The sequence below is a fragment of the Pteropus vampyrus genome, unplaced genomic scaffold (assembly GCF_000151845.1).
Source record: "Pteropus vampyrus isolate Shadow unplaced genomic scaffold, Pvam_2.0 Scaffold31, whole genome shotgun sequence".
Classification (NCBI taxonomy): domain Eukaryota; kingdom Metazoa; phylum Chordata; class Mammalia; order Chiroptera; family Pteropodidae; genus Pteropus; species Pteropus vampyrus.
The window spans coordinates 10427675-10440169 of NW_011888812.1; the positions used below are offsets into that span (position 1 = coordinate 10427675).

At 56.2% G+C, this 12495-nt stretch overlaps 2 protein-coding genes across 4 annotated transcripts in view; both read right to left on the bottom strand.

The window, feature by feature from the left end:
• Positions 1 to 2293, bottom strand: part of ARFGAP2 (ADP ribosylation factor GTPase activating protein 2) — a 10649-nt gene extending 8356 nt beyond the window's left edge. Inside the window, exons 1-5 of the mRNA XM_011356935.2 lie at positions 2120 to 2293; positions 1832 to 1950; positions 1162 to 1234; positions 519 to 650; positions 269 to 431 (exon numbers count right to left, since the gene is read on the bottom strand). Coding sequence (XP_011355237.1) covers positions 269 to 431; positions 519 to 650; positions 1162 to 1234; positions 1832 to 1950; positions 2120 to 2191 — 559 coding nt within the window. The 5' untranslated portion in view covers positions 2192 to 2293. The remainder of the gene's footprint in view (positions 1 to 268; positions 432 to 518; positions 651 to 1161; positions 1235 to 1831; positions 1951 to 2119) is intronic.
• Positions 2294 to 2861: 568 nt separating this feature from the next.
• PACSIN3 (protein kinase C and casein kinase substrate in neurons 3) lies at positions 2862 to 11142 on the bottom strand. 3 transcript variants are annotated; one of them, XM_011356940.2, is made up of 12 exons: positions 10532 to 10636; positions 9961 to 10444; positions 7562 to 7634; positions 7222 to 7311; positions 6913 to 7069; positions 5924 to 6159; positions 5656 to 5811; positions 4836 to 5011; positions 4581 to 4701; positions 4276 to 4412; positions 3783 to 3904; positions 2862 to 3386 (listed from the first exon to the last, which is right to left on the bottom strand). In XM_011356940.2, the coding sequence occupies exons 4-12, from the start codon at positions 7273 to 7275 to the stop codon at positions 3271 to 3273; spliced, it is 1275 nt and encodes a 424-aa protein (XP_011355242.1). In that variant the 5' UTR covers positions 7276 to 7311; positions 7562 to 7634; positions 9961 to 10444; positions 10532 to 10636; the 3' UTR covers positions 2862 to 3270. The 3 variants fall into 3 exon arrangements, with proteins under 3 accessions (XP_011355242.1, XP_011355241.1, XP_011355240.1); XM_011356939.2 differs by lacking the exons at positions 9961 to 10444; positions 10532 to 10636 and adding an exon at positions 10922 to 11142; XM_011356938.2 differs by lacking the exon at positions 9961 to 10444 and having other exon boundaries at positions 10532 to 10667.
• Positions 11143 to 12495: the final 1353 nt, after the last annotated feature.

Below are 12495 nucleotides of genomic sequence, written 5' to 3' on the forward strand. Positions count from 1 at the left end.
TCCCATGGTGGGTTGCTGGGGAGGGAATCCTTTCATTGTCACCAACCACAGTGCCTTTCTTATAGGGAAAGAATCCAGGAGTTGTTTGGGACTCCTAACAGCTCTTGAACCTTCAAGAAGCTTCCTCTCCTCCTTACCACCTAGGTTTATAGGGTTCATTCCTAAGGAGCGCCCCCTACTTATGGGAAGGGGAAACACCTGGGCCTACCTAGTAGGCCCCAGACATTCCCTGTCTGAGGTATCACACCAAAGCGAATGAAATCCATGCCCATGATCGCAGAAGACCTTAGCCTTGATAAGTAAACCACCTGCCAGGAACAATCACGGAAACGTTCTTTGTGGGCACTCACTTGAGTGTGTTCCGTGAAGAAATCAGAGTCCTTCTTCTCCGGGGAATGACTGGGAGCACTACTCATATTGTCTATCCAAAGCTAGAAGGGAGAAAACACCCTAGAAACACAGGGCTCTGAATATTCCCACTCACACCACTACCCCAGCCCCAGGAACCAGGCACTTACATCAGTGCCATGCCTAGCCAAGGCCGCATTCCCCAGCTGCCGGATCTTTTCCCGGTACATCTGAGCAGCTCGGCTATTATATTTGGTGTTGGCATCACTGGCTGTGCATCCATGTTGGCGGAAGAAAGCTGTCTGGAGAATAAAGAAGAGAAGAGTGTACCACAGGAGATTCTCCCTAGAGCAAAAAAGGCACCCCCTTATAACAGCCCAGTTCTTATTTATACAGGATAATACACTCTATCGACACCAACAGTTTTTCATAAAGTTCTCAAATTCCTGCAGAAAACACAGCCTCCCATCCTGAGATGACTGACTGAAGCCCAGCCCTCACTCAACCCTACCTGAGGACAGCAAGCCATTCCCAATCTGCCCATCCTTCTTCATCCAGGGTCATAAGACCTGGATGACTGCAGAGGCCCTAACTCCCTTGGCCTTTCCTCAAGAACATCTGCTCAGTTTACTTTGAATCTGAAGCCCCTTTAAGAAGAACACTGACCAATTTCCAAATTTAGAGAATAGTGTATAGTGTTGCTTTAGAGAATTCTCTGAACAGAGAAATTGAGAGGGCCTCCTAAGAAGTCATCCTAAAGTTAGTATCCAGGCAGAAGAGTAGGGGCAGGAAGATGGCAAGAAAGAGCTTTACCGCATTGGCATTCCCGCCGACCTGCATACACCTCAGCTGGTACCAGCTCCAGTTGGAATCCAACTCTGTGGACCTGTGTGCAAGGGCTGCATGTCATTCACCAGCAGATACCAGTAGACACTTTCCTAGCAGACCCATTCATACCTGTCATTTGACCTGGGGCTGCAGTAGGCGCCCAGGAAACATTACTCGGCCACCACCCTGCTTGCTCTGCTCTACCCTGTCCACGAAAGCTTCCCTCTTCATTTATCTAGTCAACAGGGTCCTAATTATTTTCCAGGTCCGAAAGGAGGTCGAATTCTCAGGCACTCAAGTTTGGATTTGGTTTTCCCCTTAAGGACGGCCAGTCTCACTTCAAATATACTTGACCAATATGTCAGCTACGACAAAGTCAATGTAGTTAACTTTTCTCCAGAACTAACACTCAGAGAGTCAAGTTTGGTCGCCAGGAAAGAAGGGAGTTTTGACCCAAACGCAGAGACAACAGCCTATGTGACAAGGGGCCCACACAAGCGGTTCCCTCCCGTGAGAGGCTAAGGACCTCCCCGGGATGTTTCCGAACACCGAATTCAGGACGGTCCACGACGGTTCAAGTCGAGGCAGCCACTCTCCCTTGATGAGCACACAGCCTCGGCCCAGCAGAAGCACAGCAGCCGCAAAGAGACCCCACCTGATGAAGCTGAGATGGACGCCCAGGGAGCGGTGCACCCCAGAGCAGTCAATGCACAAGAAAACACCGTATGTGATGCTGGCCCAACTCGGATTCTTGGCACCACAGTCGAAGCAGGCCTGGGTGGAGGAAGCGATGAGCGAATGATCAAGGGCCCCGAGTCGAGGCCGAAGGCTGCCACCCCAGGAAAACAGCCCACGTACGCCCCTCTCCCTCCCTAGGGCCTCAGGGGAGCCAGGAGAGTCGCTCTTGGCGGCGCAAGAACCCGCCTGCTTCCCACTCACGCACCTTGTTGGTCGGAACTGCGCGAAGTCTCCTAAAAAGAATCTGGATTTCGTTCTTACTCGGCTCCGCCGCCATTTTCTCTCCTTCCCAGACACCAGCGCGACCGACGGGCCCCGTCAAGGGCCAATCCGCGGCCGGGATGGCAGAGTACACACGTCGGCCTTAGCCACGCCCATGCCGGCCGAGGGGTGGGGCCATTTGTCCCGAGCTGGACCAATGAGCGGCCGGCGGAACATGCGCAGACATCAGCAGCCTTTGTCCCACAATAGCCTCCTGAATCCACGCCGCGCCACTCTGGAGCCAATCCGCAACCAGGGCCCTGTGACTGCCCGCTGGTCAGCCCCAGCCACGCCAGATCGCTACCCTTGGAAGGTGGAGCCACCTCCCAGAAAGCATGGGCTGCAAGGCCAGGGACCCGGGTCTTAGTTCGAGCCAGTTCACGATGGATGAGTAATGACAGCCCTACTATGCCCTCAGGGTCCCACCAGACTGAACGGGGAGACAAACTGGCCGGGCTCCCGCCCAGCTCACAACTCAGCACTCAGGCCGACTCACACCAAACCTGATCTCGAGTCCCTTTCACTCAGGTTAGAGTCCCGAAGTTCCAGAGCAGATACCATATGGCAAACTTTTGCCCAACTCCAGCCCCCATGACATCTTCTAGACCCACGGACCTCCCTTTAGTGCCTCTCCCGATGCCCTCTGCAGCCTGGCAAGGTCAGAGTATCAAAAAAGATGCACGCAATGCTTTTTTCCTCAAGTTTAATACACACTAGAACAAGCCACAAAAGAGTGCTGCTAGTCCAGAACTACACTCACCCCAAGCCCACCCCAGGAACCCCAAAACTCAGAGACCAGGAACTGGTTCTGCAGCTCCTGGGGAGACCGAAGCACTCCTGGGGAGGCCCAGGTATCCCTGAGCCCTTCTGTCACTTCCTGACCTCCCCATCTTACCCTCAGCCTAGACTCAAATTGGCCCTTCCCTACCAATCCCTTCCTGGACACGTGACCCTCCCCTCCCTGGTTCCCTGGACTCTCTCCTTCCTCAAGGGCAGCGGGGGCACAATGGTTCAGGGTCCTCAGGTCTCGCTTTCCAGGAGAAGCTAGGCTCTGGTTCAGGGTGGAGAAACGTTGCAGAAGGGCTGTCAAGGTGGTCAGGCCCCCACACACTCCACGTAATTGGCAGGGTACAGGCCAATGCGGCCACTCTGCAGCTGGCCCTGGCACCAGCCCTGCTCATCCTCCTCACTCATCTTCAGCAGCTCCTCCCCTGGGGGAAAGGGGATTGGTCATTACCAACTGCCCTGGCCCAGCCCCATTCCTACAATTGGGTCAAGGACTGAGGCAGAGGAGGCGGGCAGTAACCTAGAGAATTCAGCTAGAGGAAGAGACATGGTTCAGGCAGAGGGAGGTGAAAGTCAGCAAGCCACCCCACCCCAGACCCTGAATGCAGCAATCAGGCCCCAGCTGGTGGTTTTGAGAGGCAGGTGAGGGCTCAAAGCAGACACTGTCTCGTGCAGGCTGGACCCAGAACAACCTTAAGAGTTAGAGAACTGGCCCTTGAGAAGTGGTATCTGGCTTCCCTTTTCCACACCCTTGCTCAGGCCAGTAAAAGAGGAGGAGAAGCTGAAGCCTGGAAAGGAAAAGGAAAGGGGTCCCAGGGTACCTGCTCGGAAGCTCAGCTCATCAGCTTCTTGGCCAGCGTAGTCATAGAGTGCCCGAACCCGCACCCCAGTGGCAACCTTCCGGGAGCTCTCCTCATCTGACCACTCCTCATCCTGCCCACCACTGGAGAGAGGAGGCAGAAGGGGGCAGGCTCAGGGCACAAGGAACACCTTGCGCGAGAGCCTAGAACCCAGGGCTAAGGGCTCACCCCCTTGGAGGAATCCTGGGAGATGCAGGTGGGGAAGAACTGAAAGATTCTAGTCTGACCTCTGCCACACAGTGCTGATGTGAGCAGTAGATGAGAGGGAACATGAGAAACACCTGGCAAACCTAAACCACCATGAAAAGTGGTATTACAGCTACTAAGTAGGTCTTAAGGTCCCTGACGCCAATTTTCAACCCACTTCAGGTGTGAAGTGATTGAAGGAAAGGAGACTGAGGAAAAGAGGGCAGAGCAGGGGGCAGAGCTGCACAGCCAGGGGACTGGCTCTCACCCTGAGGACCCCGGGGACTTAGGTGGGGGCACAGCGCCATCTCTTGTGGGCACGATGCTGGTCAGAGTAACCTCATCAGGGCTCCGGCCACCCTTCTCCTTCCGGCTGATTATCCTCTGTGTGTCCAAGGACCACTCCTGTGGGGACAGTGCTTAGGGTCAGGCTGGGCTGCAGGCTGTGGTGGCAGCCAGAGCCATCCAGACCACCTTCACCTACTTCATTCCAAGCCCTAGCTTCCCTCCTGAAATCCAGGTTGAGCCCACTGGGAGCCCACCCCGCCTCCCAGCCCCGCCTGGAACACGTACCTCGAACTGTGGCCAGTTCATGGCCATGCCTGGCCCATGGGTGCTGCGCCACCAGCGCAGATCCTCTTCATCACTGGCTGCCTCAATACCTTGATGAAGGTCTTTGTGGAGCTCATGGAACCTACGGCCCAAGGCACAATCCTCAGACTAGGAAGTCCTGGGCTCCTGCACCCCCACCTCCAATCTCATTCAGTGCAGCCAGAGCCCAGGTGAGATGGATTACCCCAGATCTCCACACTACTCCGCAGCCCATACCTCTCACTGCTGGAGAGGTCGAGGTGCTGGTGTATGGTGAGCAGCATGTCTTTGAAGAAGAGAAGCCGCTGGCGCTCAGCGGCCTGACAGGTCTCGAAGGCCTGCTCCATGTCTTCCATGTAGCGTGGGGTGTAGCGATGCAGCTCTGCCAGCGTCTGCTCATACTGAGTTTTCATCTGGGTGGTAAAGGAGGAGGCCTGGTGAGGATGATAAGACCTTCTTCCACTCACACTGCTAGTATTTACTGAGTACCTGCCATGGACCAGCTCTGGCCTAGGCACCAGGGGCAATCAGTCACAAGACCTAGTTCCTGCCCCTAAGACCCAGCAGCCTAACAAGAGAGGTGACATTCCAGCACAGCAGCTTTAAGAGTCTGGTGAGTGGAGATTAAGAGTGAAAGTAAGAAGAGATGGAGAATCAAAGATGATATAAGGTCAACCGATGAGGGAAAGGAGAAATCAGAAAAAGCTTCATGGAGGAGGTGGAAACTGAGCAGCACCTCTGAGGACAGGAGGATTTGGCTATGCAGAGCTGAAGGAAAGGGCACTCTGGCAGAACAGGCAACGTGAGAAGTTGTCCCAGGTGGTACACTGGGAAAGGAAGAGGGCTGGGAAGGTCTCATCAACTACTAAACTCATCCCGATGCCTGAAATTGCACCATGTCTTTCCCTGGGTAAATTATCATCTTTTCTCAGGTTCCTCCTTTAAATGATAATCTGGAGAGAGAGTGGCAGGTGAGGATGAGAGCAGTAAGACTGCTGGGGACTGGGAAAGGCATTCAGGAAGCCCCAAGCTGGGCCGGGCGGTTCAGGGCCGGTACCTTCTCGGCCTCCTTGGTGCAGCGCTCCACCCGCTCCTGCAGCTTGCGCAGCTGCTCCTGGGAGACCGTGTTGTCTGCCTTCGCGTGGCTCTCCCGAGTCTGGGCTGTTTTCTCCTCCTTCCGGGCTCCATGGTAGCTCTTCCTGGAAGCCTCAACCTGGCACACACACGGACAACTCTGGACCTTGCACACCATGCCCCAGCCCCCTCGAACCCCTGGCAAACCCAGGAAAGGGGGTGCCTCTGATGCCCATCCCTCCCAGGCTCACCTCCTTCAGCCTCTTCAGCCAGGGCTTCTGGGCCTTACGGAAGCTGTCCTCGGCAGCCCGGCTCTCACGGAAGCCACCCAGCACCGGCCGGTGGAAGGCGCCCCGCTGCCAAGCACGCACCCGCTCGCTGTCCTGCCCCTGGAGCTTCTCCCGCACCTCCAGGTGCAACGTGCTCAGCCGCTCAGCCGCCGTGAAGAAGGCGTGCCAGGCCTTCTCCAGCGTGCCGTACTGGGGGCCTGCAGGGAGGGATGGAGCTTAGGCCAGGCCAGGAATATCACCGGAAATGAGCTCTCTCCCTCTCATTGGGTGCTGTTCTGGGTACCTTCCAGGCATGGAAGGTGGGATGCAAAGATGAGCAACAACATCAGCCGCGGCTTACTGAATACCTGCTCTGTGCCTTGACATACCAGATCTCACTGAATCTTTGCCTCATCCACCTCTGTGAAAACAGTGGCATGATCGACATTTAACAGAAGAAAAAAAGGTGCCCCAGAGAAGTGACGGTAATTGCCCAAAGCATTACAGCTATAGATGAAGCTGAGATTCAAACCCAGGTCTGTGACATAAACCACTACATTGTGTTGCCTCAGAGGGAAGAACCAGTGTCTATTCTCAAGGAGGGCAGCTTGTTAGGGTGGAAAAGTCCCAAGCTCCCGAATCAGAAGGCCTGGCTCAAGCTTTAGCTCTTTCTAGCTATCTGGCTTCAGACAAGTCACTTAGCCTCCGTGAACTTCTAGATTGTTCTCTAGAAAATGTGTAGATCAGGACTACTGCCATCATAGGGCTGTTAGAAATATCAAAATAATAACTGTACTTTGCAAACTCTAACAGCACAACTGTGAGAGTAACCAGGAGGATCTTCCCTTTAAAAGGAAGGCAAACATGGAAGCCTCAACCTTTCCACAAGAGGTGCAAAAAGAAGCTGCCCTGCCTGGTCTCCCCACCCTAGGTGGCCCTTTGTTCCCTGCTGGGCCCGCATGCTGGCTCACCCTTTTCCACAGCGCCTCTCCACTTTCGGGCCCAGTCAGCCAGCTGCTGGGCATAAGCCTTCTCGATGCGGGCACGTTCCTGGAAGCAGGTGACCAGGTCCCCACACAGCCGATGCCCATCTTCCACCCGCTGCACTGTCCGCCTGTAGTTTCCGGCCTGGGGCATATATGGAAAGGACAGTGTGTCCAGGGAAAAGCCCCCTCAAGGGCTGGGGCTGACAGCTATGTAATTCCCCTGGACAGGTGGCTGGGCCCAAAGGAGGGTGGGCATTTCAGTGCCACTCCCAAACCTGGAACCCAGCTGCTCACCTCCCAAAAACTGCCCTCTAGGGCCTCCCCTCCGGCATCTTCCTCTGGAGCCATGGTGTCCCCGCAGCAAGGAATGGTGGCAGATTGAGGCTGTGGAGCACAGAGGCATAAGCAGGGAAGCTGGACATACACTTTTAGGGATAGAAAAAGACCCTCTCCTATCCATGGGCTTTGTCCCCACTGCCATTCCCACCACCCAGGAAGCTGTTGGAGCTCGGACTTAGCAGGCACGGGTCTGGAAGTCCCCAGGAGGAGCTGGCATAGGAGCAAGGATAGCAGTTCCAAAGCTGCTCCGCTCACCCTGGGCTGGCACTCTGCTTCCCCCATCTCACTCACGTACCTGGAGCCTAGAGATCACTTCAGGGATCTGGGTGTCCAACTTTCAAAGCTGCCACTGTGACTCTGCCTTGAAGCTGATGGGAGCAAAGCAGGGAGTGAGGGCAGGGGCCTAGAGTGTCCAGGGCGGTGCCCGGCTCCCCCGATATAGCAACTGCTGTCAGAAGCGCCAGATTCCAGCCAGGAGAATGCCAGGCAGGTCACACGATCCAGCTGGGGATTAAATGGCAGGCGGGGGTGGGCAGTGGGCAGAGGGCCCCACTCCCCTGACTGTAGATGAGAGAAGAGGACACCTGCCCAAGTCAACACCCTGCTGCCTTTCCTTGAACGATAAAGCGACCTTTTTCTAGACCAGACCAAGTCAGGGTGCCCAGCCACACTCCAGTAGTTCCCTATAGTGGGAAGAGCGGACTGGAAACCAGAGGCCTGAATCCTATCTTGGCCAAGAAGCTTGAACAAGTGCATTTTACTATCCCCTCCTAAGGGAGCCTCAGCTCTCTCCTAAGATGGAAATTCTGCCTCCTGGTCTGCTTCTGTACCAGGGCTGGTTTAACACTCAAGCCAGGCAATGAACAAGCAATGTGAGGGGCCTAACAGTCACAAGGAGACACTCACCCTGTTCCACAGCATCCACTGAGGTCCCACAAAGCTCTGTGGGTAACAAGCAACTCATCCTTGCCCTCAAAAGCCCTGAGTCTGGGGCAGCATGAGGGACTCAAACAGGTGATCAGTTCTAAGAGTGTTCTCCAGAATCGCAGAAGAGGGCAAGGCAGATTCCAACCCCAGAGCCACCACCCCAGGGGCTAGAAGTCACAGTGGCACATAGCCGCTCCCCTCCTGCCTCTGTGCAGGGTCTCAGCTGTCCCCAGCACCGACTCAAGCCCATAGAAGGAAATCGCTTCCTCTTCTGAGCAAGCCCAGAGGACACCGCCGGGGCCAATGATGACAGAGTGTGCCTGTTGCCCCCAAAGCAGAGCTCCATTACAGTGCTCCCCTCCAAATTGGTGAACCTCTATCCTTTGTTCAAAACTCAAATTGAAGCATCTTCTCCACAGTCACCCCCTCCAATTCCTCCACCCTCATTCTCAAAGCCACTATATACCCACTCAGTCGGGGTATACATCCCACTGGGTTGTAATCAATAAGACAGGATCAGTCCCCAGTCATTGACAGAGACTTTCTGAGAGTCCAATTTGGGTTCCTCCAGACACTGGAGTTAGTAGTTGAATGAAAAAACAAATGACATCCCCTGAAGACTGGGAAACCCACTGGCTATAGCAGCTGTGAGAAAGCTTGGCCTAAGTAAGCTTCTACCCCTAAGCTAACAGGAGGGAGAGCTCAGGCCTGCAATGGAGGTGCCTGGGCACAGAGCAGGACAGGGGCAGAGCAATTGGCTCCATTGGAGTCCTCAGCGCTTCTCCTTGCTTCCTCTTGAGTCTGTCCCATTTGCCCAGAAACAACTTGCCAACCAGATGGAGAGAACCAGAGCTGCAGCTGTAAATCACAGGGCCTTCGGAGCTGTCCCAGTCAGGCATCCAGGGGCCCAGGGCCCCTGACTGCTCCAGCCTCCATGCTCCCAACTCCCGGGAGAGCTGCCCCCCACCCATTCTCTTTCTCTGGCCCCAGAACAGAGCAGGCTGTGTGTACAGGGTTGGCACTGCTCCCTCCAGCCTTCCAGAGCAAACACAAGCCCAAACCCCAAGCACAGCCAGGCCCCACAGACCAAGATTGATTTAGCTACAGGAGTGGGCCTTGCGCCTTGGCCTGTTATGGAAGGCCAGCACCCTGTGCCTCCTGACCTCAGCAGAGACTCTGATGGGTCCCCAGAACGCACTGCCACAGAAAAGGGCTCAGAAAGCAAATAGTGAATGCTTCCCAGCCCAGGGAGCCAGCACTTCCTGGGCCCAGAGAGGTTGGCTGGGGCTTGGCAGGGTCTCTTCATAGTTGCCTGGGCCAAGGTAGGGAGTCCTGGGATTCAAGGAAGAACCCACTCTCCCTACTTGAAATGGTAGGTAACCCCTGCCCGGACCAGCTCCCACCCTTTCCAGAAGCTGGGGCATGCCCCTGGGAGGGAGCACTGCCATCCTGCCCTGCCCATCTTCTGTCCTGAGTCACAGGCTGCACCTAAGGGCCTCTCCTCCTAGCAGCTCCTCCCGGTGGGCCGGCAGCTCTAGGATTTGAATGCACAGGAGGTGGCAGGACACTGATCCAGAGACGGACACCTAAGCTACAGCGGCTGGGACCCGCGGCCCTGGTGGTTGGGGGAGGGGGTGGCGCGGGGAAAGGGGAGGAGGCAGGGCCAGGGAGGGGCATAACAAAGGGGCACTTTTGGAAACCCGACCTGCCGGCCAAGGTGCCTGCTCCCTGATGACGCACTCCAAACCCAGAGCCTCCAAACCAAACCTTAGAGCCCAAGGGCCGCCGGGCTCTGGTCTCAACCCTATTGACGGCACCCGTCAACCAGTCTCTCTTGCCGGCCGGGCACTGCACAACTCGGAGCCCGTGGAGTCCACGCGGAGCTGCCTGGCCAGGCCTAGCCATGTAGGCTCTGGGACTTCTTGGCTAAACTTGCTGAACTCGGTCTCGGCGGGGGTGGGATCTTGCCGTGGGCTCCAGAGAGCGACCCGGGGCAGCGACCCCAGGAATTAGGGCTCTTTGCAGAAGGCAAAGGGTCGACAGAGAGCACAGGGCGGTCTGGGGCCCTTAAGAGGCCCCTGGAGATGGTGTGGCCCTCCAGTAGCGACGCCCCCATCCCCCGGCCGGCCCAGGGAATTGCAGGGTACTCAGCGCCGCAGATGAGACACCCCTCGGTTCAGGCAGCTCTTCCCGTCCTCGTTCAGGCGGGGTGGCCAGGGGCTCCTGGGGCGGGAGCTGGTCCCATTGCAAACTTCAGGAGTGAGAGGGTGGAGAGAACGGACTCGAGCCGGCGCTCCCGCCACCGCCTCCCACCGGTCCCGGCCGGGGCAGTACTCACGGCGTCCTCTCTGCGATCCTCGGCTAGAGGGGGTCCGGCCACGCTCAGACCCGAGTCCTGACACTCTCCGGCCCCGGCCGCCGCCTCCCGGAGCGCGCCGGGCCCTCCCCCGGGAAGCCCAGCCCCCGGCCCCGCCCTCTCGTCGCCGCGGCCCCAACCCCACGGGCCATCGGCGGGCGCAGGGGCTGCAGGCATAGCGGCAACGCGCGGCTCCCGCGTGAGAAACGCCAGAGCCGAGTCCCCAGGGTGGAGCAGTGCCGCTGCAGGGAGTCCGATTTCAGCTTTGCCCCTCCCCGCCTTTGTAGATTCTGGGAGACCGGTGGAACCGGGAAGGGACCAGGCCTGCACGGACACCCCTTAGAGGGAGGCCTGAGGGCTGCACTGCCTTACATTTTTTTGCTGATCACAGATTTCTTAAAAGTTAGCTCCGGCATGGCTCACAACCATCCCCTTGTAAGCATTGGGGTTCCCACTGTACAGACGCGGAAAACAATCTCGGAGAGCTTCAGCGGCTTGCACAAGATCTGTAGTCGATCACGGCCGGGGCTCCAAAGCCGTGCCCTTTCCACGCACAGACCTGCCTGCCAATCTGGGGCGAATTCCGAGGCCTGAGACAGACACGCGGTGGGGGTGGGGCAAAATGCACGAGCTCCTCCCCCTCCGTGTTCCTATTGCCAGATTTTGTACTACTATTTACTCTTAAATCCCTTTGCCCCTCCACCCCCTTGTCAGTCACCAGCTTTGGTGGATTTTTCCAGATCGCCAGGATGCCACCTCACCCTAAATAAATCCCTTCTTCCTCACCCCTTTACCCCCACCTAGGATTTTTCGGAGGCTGCTCGTCTGTTATTTATATCCACTGGAGCGGTCCAAGAATGTTCCGAAGCTGACCTAAGCGCCACCTGCTAGGCCTCCTCGCCCCTCCCGCTCGCTCCTGGGCTGGTGACCCGGCGGCCGTGCCCTCCGTTTGGCAGGCAAGAGTAGGCGCGGGCCGGCGGGGTCAGACGCCCGGGGCGCTCGGAGGGTCCAGACCGTGCAAATTCGCTCGCGACTGGAGAGGCGGGAGTGAGCTCCAAGGAGGACGGCGCAGCGCTCTGGGAGGCGGAGGGTCACACTGTTCTCTCTCCAGCACGTACTCTCCCTTCCCACCCCCTACCCCGCTCCCCACCCCCTGTCCCGCTCCCCACCCCCACGCACACTGTCATATACTCCCTGAGGGGTGTGCGTACGTGTGCACGGATTTTTAAACAGCAGCATTAAAAATAGCAAAATTATGTTTCTAAATCCGGGAGGAATCACTGACGCATTCTTTATGCAGATAAATACACTCATAAAATGGGAAAAGACCTGAAGAGAATGAGTGGGGGTAATTTCAAGTGGTAGTGTTAGCTAATGAGGGCGGACTTGCTCTGTAGTCTTTGTGGGAGGGTGAAACTGCCTCCCCAAGATGCCTGTGAGGCCCACAAGACGTGCCACCTTTGGCCTGGGGCCTCTGGCCGCTTGGCAAGTAGTACCTGAGTAGTGGATCCTTGCCTTGACGCTCACAAGGGTGTGTACCCAGCAGGATGTGCTTCTGACACCAGTTTCAACTCCCACTCTGTTGGGGCTTGGTCAAGTCCCTTTTCTCTATATCTCTGTTTCTACCTCTATAAAACATGACAGATGACCGGGCTGACCTCCCAAATGGGCCATGTGCCCCAGCTAATTAATAATTGTATAAATTAATAATTAATAACTGCAAATAAGAGCTGTGACAGCCACAGTGTTTTGTATTATTTAAAACCAGTTAACATCCCACCTAATGCCTGGAGGCCTTTAGGCACCTAGACAGAAAGAGTGAAAACACAAGAATGAAATTAATTACAGGAGCCACCTATTAAACTCCCATTAAAAACAAAGGCTGCAAGCCATGCTCTGAGATCTGGAGAAGCCAGGTCCCAGAGAGACTCAGAAAACTGGGCTAT